An 8539-nucleotide genomic window follows, 5' to 3' on the forward strand; every position below is an offset into this window, starting at 1 on the left:
GCACAACAAGCTTCAGCGTCAGCTTGTAAAGATAGCAGCCTGCCAGCTCCAGCTCCAGCTCCTACCGCGTCTCCCTCAGCATCTGTGAGAATAAAACCCCAGCCCCCAGTCTTTCCATCAGGCATGAAGCTGCCATCCACGTTTACCTTCAGAATATCATTCGCCGTGCGCGCCCAGGCTATTGTGTACAGCCGTCTTTTCCTTTGGTTTCTTCAGGAAAAAGGTCTCAAAATCAGCCGCCGTCCTCCTCACATGGATCATCACCTCCACTAAGAGCCTGTTCGGTTTCTCTCCGCTCCCATGACTCAGCTCCCAGAGCGGAGCAGGCTCCTGCAGTTTTTTATGGAGCTGCTCAAACCGAGCTCCGCGGAGTGGAGCAGAGAGATTCTGAACAGGGCCTAAGTTAAGCTTCTTCTCGCCAGTATTAACTTTGTTTCTAGCCAGCCACCAGTTTCATCTTTCTTGGTGCCTGAGGGCTATTGATAAACCGAGCTTGCTCTCCTGTACTAATGTGCGAGCACCATCCAGTAGTGCCAAACCACCCATTTCATTCAGCAACTCACACTGCCAACGTCAAGAGGCAGCCAAATGTCAGGTAAACACCAACTGGCTATGGCAAACCTGGATCATCATATACTTTGCAGATCACCACATTGTGAAAACACAGGGTAGATGATGGTGCGGTCGGACACCTCCATCGCAGAGATATTATGTTACCATAACAAGTACAGAGTTCAACAGGATCGCTCGGAGGAAACAGAGCAGTAAATACATCAGACAGACACGCGGTGGTTATTGAACAACTGCACAAAGATCCAGACGCTCGCAGATGCCATCCCTGCCTAGTAGCCATAGCTGGTCTTCTTCATCATCCTCGCAAACTCGCCAAAATCTATCTCGCCGTCACCTGTGATGGGACAGAAATGAAGCTAAGTCACTTGATTCTCCAGTAGGATAAAGTTTCAGAAAAATGAAGCTCTTCCATTCTCAGCAAAGTGAGTTGAAATGGCTAACCATTTTGATCTGCCTCTTGAACCATTTCTTGGATCTCTTGGAGAGTGAAGTTTTCACCCAACTCTTTGGCAATGCGCTGAATATCAACATCTGAAATCTTCCCCTGCACGAGTCACACAGCATACTAGAGTTATGGCAACACTCTGTTCAAACAATGGTAGATTTACAAAATAGGTATGTGTTTCATTCACACATTGAGCTCCACCTAGCATTAGAAAAGATATCAAATTGCCATTCTGCACCAAACCACCAAAAAGCATCCAGTACTACTGTCACAATCTAGACCGTTTTAGACTAATATGGTTTTCCAAGGGGAAAATTCAACCATATTCAACCATTAATTTCTACAAAAAGTATGTTGCTTTAGATAAATTAAGTATACATACATTAGGAAAGTATATCTCCCCATGAATCTAGAGGTATCAATTAAATGTTGTAGAAGTTGATATTTTTTTCTGTATTAAAGATTTTAAAACGACTTAGATTGTGACTCAGAGGGAATAGTAAATTTTAACTATTTATGAAACTGGTCGAACCAGTAAGCATCCAGAAGTAAGAAAACAAGTCAACTCATTAAACATCTGAAAGAATTAAAATGGTCAATTGTCCGCTAAAGACAAAATTCCAATTGTCTGATAAAGTAAAGCTAACCAGTTTATAACCTGGAAAGTTGCAGTGAACCAGATTCATATTCAACAATATATGTAGAACAAAGGAATATTGAGAAACTTTACATTTTTATCTTGGTCAATAATGCGGAACGCTTTTGTAAGCTCTTCTTTAGTGTCCCTCTCCCCAATCTTGGCAGTCATCATGTGCTCAAACTCCTCATAATCTATCGATCCACTGCCATCTTTGTCAACATCAGCAATCATCTGATTGATTTGCTGCATTATCCAAAAGCAGGGTGGAGTGTCAGTAGGAGGGATTTCCTCAATACATTATAGAGTACCCTAGTAGTAAAGGAAGGATTCATTAACCAGCTAGATTTTTAAGGTGAGAGAAAATATATACCAAAAAGAACATGTTTGGATAACAAACGTCATTAATTAAGAATTGCAATGCAGGTCAATTATCTATCCTTCTAGGAATGTTCATCGAGTATTGCATTACTTATTCAAGAAGCAAAATTTAACCACTTTATCTGCAATGGATGTTTGATCATTTCTATGATCCAACAGGAGCAAGACAACTACAAGCTCTCCTGGTAAGGTGGGAGGAAATGCAAAACGAAAGAGCTAGCAAGGTGGATGAACTGTACCTCCTCTGTCATCTCAAATCCCAAGGCTCTACAAACAAAAGCAACAAAGTTAGGGCCGTTATTTTTTACATGAGAAAATGGCGTTAAAATGACAATGACTATGAAATTACTAGTACCTCATCGCAACATTCAACTCTTTGGCATCGATGGTTCCTGCAATGCGAACACGTTGAAGAACATCAGCCCAACTAACCAATATTGCATCGGGGAATAACCAGGCCAGTGAAGGAACAGATTCATTACCAGAGTTATCGGTGTCGAAAAGATCAAATGCTTCCTTTATTTCCTGCCTCTTCTGTTGCGTGAGGCCATGGGGGCGAGTCCTAGGCCTCTCCCTCCTTGTCTGTCCCTTCATTGTAGACTACAATAAAAGCAGACATACCAGAAGCGGGTCAATGCGCAGGATGATGTTATCAGAATATCAGTCGAGATTATCAGCAAAGGTCATAACAAATCATTCCGGCAAATAGGATAACCGTTGTGTAAATGTTCATGCAGGGAATTAAATCTTCAAAGATAGCTGCTTTATATTAGCACAGGAATTCAATATAAACAGCTGCCGCCTATGCTGCAAGCGACGGACACGGATCACGGGCTCGGTGCCTGCCCGAATTCGGCGGCGACGGTTCGCAAGGAAGAAGGGGATCTAGAGGGAGAGGAGGGCAAGGAGCTCACCATGGCTAGAGAAGAGCGTCGCGTAGGGTGAGCCGCCGACGAAGAGGGTCGCCGCCCGCGTGGATCTGCCGGTGCCCGAGGGGAAGAACGATGAGGGTGAGGCGGCCGTCGATCTGGTCGCGAAGGAGGAGCTGTGACGCGTCGGCGTTTGCTTGGGACGAGGGGCTCGGAGAGGGCTGGACGGTCGAAGGTATTGGACCGGGCCGCGTCCGGTGGGAGATCGAATTCATATCTTTACCGCGCTTGACGTGTCCGAGACTATTTTTCTGGAGTGAAACATATTACTTCGTAAGAAAAGCAAAATAAAGGAAATTTCAGTCAAAGGAAAATAAATCAGAAGCCATGTTGCCTGATGCAGACTCCTTTTGGGGCAACTAAGAAATTTTGGGATTTTGGATGAAGTCTTCATCCTCCAAAGGTATGACGACAGGTACCTTCTTTTTTCAGCGTTGTCTTGGTGACGGTGATGGTGGATGACTTTCTGGCGTGGCACAAGATTATGTCGCAGTGAAATTTAATTTTGCTTCATACAGGGCGTGTTTAGTTGCTTTCGCTGTCGGGTCTGGCTCAGAGGGAAAAAACGAGCCAGGCTGAGCAGGATCTGGATAAACAAAAACAGGGTCAAAAACGTAGATAATCAGTTGATTGGTTGCCTGCATTTGAGGGTCATGTCACCGAGATGCAATTTTCATCCGGCGTTTGGTTGCATATGCATATGATTAGGACTTAACAACAAAGCTTAACACCCACCAGGTTTGGCATCTCATTTTGTCGAACACGTTGAGCGCGTCGGAGGTTCCTCTGCCCATCATGTTGTAACACTCCGGATGTAATTTACCTTATTTGTACTTCAACTCTTGCCGTTTCCGGCACTAAGTTATGTTATTTCCTCGTTGTCGGGTTTTGTCTTCGTGTTGTTTTGTCTTTGTCATGCATCTCATATCATGTCATCATGTGCATTGCATTTGTATACGTATTCGTCTCATGCATTCGAGCATTTTCCCCGTTGTCCGTTTTGCATTCCGGCGCTCCTATGTCCTCCGGTGTCCCTTTCTACCTCTTTTCATGTGCAGGCGTTAAACGTTTTCGGATTAGACCGATACTTGTCTTGCGGCCTAGGTTTACTACCGGTAGACCGCCTGTCAAGTTTCGTGCCGTTTGGACTTCGTTTGATACTCCAACGGTTAACCGAGGGACTGAAAAGGCCTCGTGTGTTGCAGCCCAACACCCCTTCAAAGTGGCCCAAAACCCACCTAAACTTCCTCCATCATCTAGATCGTTCGATCACGATCGCGTGGCCATAAACCGCACCTCATTTGGAGCTTCCTAGCTCCCTCTACCTCTATAAATATGTCCCTCCACGAAAATTCCGGGTCTCCTCTCCCCCTAACCCTAGAGAAACTCCACCCGTCGCCGCTGGACAAAAATCTGGGCATCGGACGTGTCCGCCCGCCGCCGCCGACCAACCAGACGACGCCACCTGTTCCGGGCGTGACCACATCGCCGCATCAGCCCCGCTGGCCCGCGAGGCCCAGGCCGGGCCCCCCCGTCGCCCGACCGGGCCCGAGCTGCCCCGCGCGCGTCGCCTTCTTCTTCCTTCGCGCCGCCCCGATCCGCCGGAACGCCGCGCTCCGCCGCCTGCTCGCCGACGAGCTCGCCCACCGCCCTGCGCTCGCGCCGCCCGAGCCAGTCGCCGGAGCCCTACGAGCACGTGCGCCCGTGGAGGAGCTCAACGCTGGCGCCGCCCCTCCTCACCATCTCCGGCCTCCCTCGACTCCGGCCTCCTCCGCGATCTCCGGCGAATAGGTTTCCGGTGAACCTCGGAGTGCGCACCGCTATAGTGCAACCGGATCCAGATCTGGAAATCCCCTCGGTTGACTTTTTCCCCTCGAAACCCTAGTTTTTTTGCATACTTTGACATGCCATAACTTCCTTATCGTGGCTCCGATTCATGCGTGTAGCATATCAAAATGTTCGCCTCGACGAGTACATCATTTCATCTCATTGGATTTTTTCCTTTTGAGCTCATCTTGATGCCTGAAATGCTGTTGGAAGAGGGCTATGTGATGATAGTTTCAGATCTGTTTCAGCAAATGCACTTTTGTCATTTTTGCCATGATTAATGTGTGCATGCTATGATCCTGAGCTCTACATGTGATTTGAAGAATGCCATGCCATCTTTACAAGGGTGTATGCCATGTATTTTTGTGATTTTTGTGGTGACTAGCACAAGCATGCAAAGTAGTTTACTCAATGATGCTGATTTCAGGGACTTAGAATTTCACTAAGTCCTTGCCCTGTCATTATTTTTATGCCATATGTTCATATTGTTTCCTAGTGATTCGTGCCTCTTTTGAGCATGATCAGTAAGGATGTTTTCTAGATAATGTTGGGCTCTATCCATCCATGTCTTTTTTTGCAATTATGGAGTACCCTAGCTTGAGTCAATCGAGCTCTACTTTTACTATAAAATGTTCCTGGCAGATTGTTAACATGTTTAGCGATTTTGCCGAGCTTGTTGTTGTTGATCCATGCACGCTATCTTGTTGTTCTTGCCATGTCTAGCTTCTATGCCATGTCTATTTTCTGGGTGTATGCTTAGTTTGTCATGCAATGCCTCGTAGTGAGTGCATCGAGCTCGTAAACATGTCTACTTGATATCTGTTTTGCATGCTCTAGTTTTTCACTAAGTCTGAATCTGTTTTCATTAATTGCTATGTTCACATGCTTGCAATTGTATTTTCTGATCCCTTTTGGCTCATGGTCACTAAGGGACTTTTGTTATATGCTTTGAGTAGCTTCATTCCATGCCTTGATTTGCCATGACATGTTCCTGTAGCATGTAGTTATCATGCTCTAAACTTTGCTTCCTGATGTTAAATTCCTGACTTGTTAATTTCACTAAGTCTGAAACCAGTAATCTTTTGCACTTTTGCCATGCTTGTTTGAACCTGTTAATGAGTGAATTAGCCGTAGCTCAGTGTTCATATTTTGTCAAGCATCATGAGTGGATCCCTGTCATGTATTTTGTTGTCATGTTTGAGTGCATTAGCTTATTTATCGTGATGCATTTAGAAGGCTACTTGCTGTTTATCGCAGACCGGTGCCATATTTGTTTTGCTTGCCATTTCCAAACCGTGCATCCGATTTTGGTGATCTTTATATCAATTTCGACCGAAATCACCTTCCCTTTCCAGTGGCACTCTTGGTTTTCCAAGTTGAGGCCAGGTTCTATCATTCCTTTGCAAATCTTGCATATGCATCACATATCGCATCCCGCATATCATACCATGTTTGCATCATGTTGCTTGAGCATTACACGTGGTTGATTGTGTTCCTTTTGTTTGTTGTTCTTGATTGGGTAGAGCCGGGAGACGAGTACATGAACGAGGAGCCCGTTGAGTACGCTTACGAGGATCAAGGCAACTCTGAGAACTTTGTAGGCAAGATGACCATACCCTCGAAATCACTTCTATATTTGCTTGCTAGATGCTCGCTCTTTTGCTATGTCTATGCTACGATACCTACCACTTGCTTATCATGCCTCCCATATTGCCATGTCAAACCTCTAACCCACCTTGTCCTAGCAAACCGTTGTTTGGCTATGTTACCGCTTTGCTCAGCCCCTCTTATAGCGTTGCTAGTTGCAGGTGAAGATTGGAGATCGTTCCCTGTTGGAACTTGTTTATTGTTGGGATATCATAATATTATCTTGTTTATCTTAATGCACCTATATACTTGGTAAAGGGTGGAAGGCTCGGCCTTATGCCTGGTGTTTTGTTCCACTCTTGTCGCCCTAGTTTTTCCGTCATATCGGTGTTATGTTCCTGGATTTTGCGTTCCTTACACGGTTGGGTTATAATGGGAACCCCTTGACAATTCACCTTGAATAAAACTCCTCCAGTAATGCCCAACCTTGGTTTTACCATTTGCCACCTAGCCTCTTTTTCCCTTGGGTTTCCGGAGCTTGAGGGTCATCTTTATTTAAACCCCCCCGGGCCAGTGCTCCTCCGAGTGTTGGTCCAAACTAGAGCCCTTTGCAACGCCCCCTCGGGGAAACTCAAGGTTTGGTTTTAGTTGTACGGAGCGCTCATCTGAGTGTGCCCTGAGAACGAGATATGTGCAGCTCCTATCGGGATTTGTCGGCACATTCGGGCGGTGTTGCTGGACTTGTTTTACCATTGTCGAGGATGTCTTGTAACCGGGATGCCGAGTCTGATCGGATTGTCTTGGAAGAAGGAATATCCTTCGTTGATCGTGAGAGCTTGTGATGGGCTAAGTTGGGACTCCCCTGCAGGGATTTGAACTTTCGAAAGTCGTGCCCGCGGTTATGGGCAGATGGGAATTTGTTAATGTCCGGTTGTAGATAACATGAAACTTAACTTAATTAAAATGCACCAACCACGTGTGTAACCGTGATGGTATCTTCTCGGCGGAGTCTGGGAAGTGAACACGGTGTTGGAGTAATGCTTGACGTAGGTTGTTCTAGGATCACTTCTTGATCATAGTTTGTCGCTCGTGCCTTTGACTTCTCTTCTCGCTCTCTTTTGCGCATATGTTAGCCACCAAATATACTAGTCGCTTGCTGCAGCTCCACATCATACCTTTACCCTTCCTATAAGCTTAAATAGTCTTGATCGCGAGGGTGTGAGATTGCTGAGTCCTCGTGACTCACAGTTTACTTCCAAAATCAGATGCAGGGACCGATGATACCGCTCCAGGTGATTCAACTGAGCTCAAGTGGATGTTTGATGAGGACTCAGGACGATACTACATGTCTTTCCCAGATGATCAGTAGTGGTGCCCAGTTGGGGCGATCGGGGACTATGTTGCATTTGGGGTTTATCTTCATTTTGGTTCCGTAGTCGGACCTTTGAGTGTATTGGATGAATGTAATGACTTATTTATGTATTTGTGTGACGTGGCGAGTGTAAGCCAACTATGTATCTTTTCCCTTATTGTATTACATGGGTTGTTTGCGAAGATTACCTCACTTGCGACATTACTTTCAATGCGATTATGCCTCTAAGTCGTGCTTCGACACATGGGAGATATAGCCGCATCGAGGGCATTACAAGTTGGTAATCAGAGCCTTCCCCGACCTTAGGAGCCCCCTGCTTGATCGAACCGATGGCGTTGTTGAGTCTAGAAAAATGTTTTGAGTCATTTAGGATTATATATATCGGAGAGTAGGACTTCTTTTTACTCCTCAGTCCCTTCGTCGCTCTGGTGAGGCATCCTGACGTAGAGTTTTGACTCTTCTCTTCTCAAATTTCAGAAAAAAATTTAGGATCATGCGGGTATCTTGGAATCGTTTCGATGGTTTTGTGACGAGAATATTGTTCTTGGTGCCTCCTGACATTTAGGGGTTGTGGCAGTGTCCCGGGGAGTTGAGCTCTGAGGTGTTGTCGTCACAATTTTATCGTTGCAATTCTGGAATACCTGAGTTTCGCCGACATTGAAAATCTCTTTTATGCAGTTGTTGGTGAGATAACCTCGACGCCACTCAGTACTGGGACGGGAGTTCGGGAGTATTGCCATAACTCATATAACGGATGCTTTTCGAAGGTTGAGGTAAATGATTTCCAA

General features: G+C 45.6%; 1 protein-coding gene across 1 annotated transcript; it reads right to left on the minus strand.

The window, feature by feature from the left end:
* Positions 1-591: 591 nt before the first annotated feature.
* LOC123187931 (probable calcium-binding protein CML13) lies at positions 592-3193 on the minus strand. Its single transcript, XM_044599928.1, has 7 exons — positions 2951-3193; positions 2519-2636; positions 2392-2428; positions 2276-2303; positions 1749-1901; positions 1015-1117; positions 592-907 (listed from the first exon to the last, which is right to left on the minus strand). The coding sequence occupies exons 1-7, from the start codon at positions 2951-2953 to the stop codon at positions 843-845; spliced, it is 507 nt and encodes a 168-aa protein (XP_044455863.1). The 5' UTR covers positions 2954-3193; the 3' UTR covers positions 592-842.
* Positions 3194-8539: the final 5346 nt, after the last annotated feature.

Source organism: Triticum aestivum, chromosome 2A, assembly GCF_018294505.1.
Source record: "Triticum aestivum cultivar Chinese Spring chromosome 2A, IWGSC CS RefSeq v2.1, whole genome shotgun sequence".
NCBI classification, from domain to species: Eukaryota; Viridiplantae; Streptophyta; class Magnoliopsida; order Poales; family Poaceae; genus Triticum; species Triticum aestivum.

Coding starts and splice junctions, on each gene's coding strand:
- LOC123187931 (XM_044599928.1), bottom strand. Junction 1,902..2,275: donor GATTTGAGATGACAGAGGAG/GTACAGTTCATC, acceptor TGGATAATGCAG/CAAATCAATCAGATGATTGC. Junction 1,118..1,748: donor TTATTGACCAAGATAAAAAT/GTAAAGTTTCTC, acceptor TGACTCGTGCAG/GGGAAGATTTCAGATGTTGA.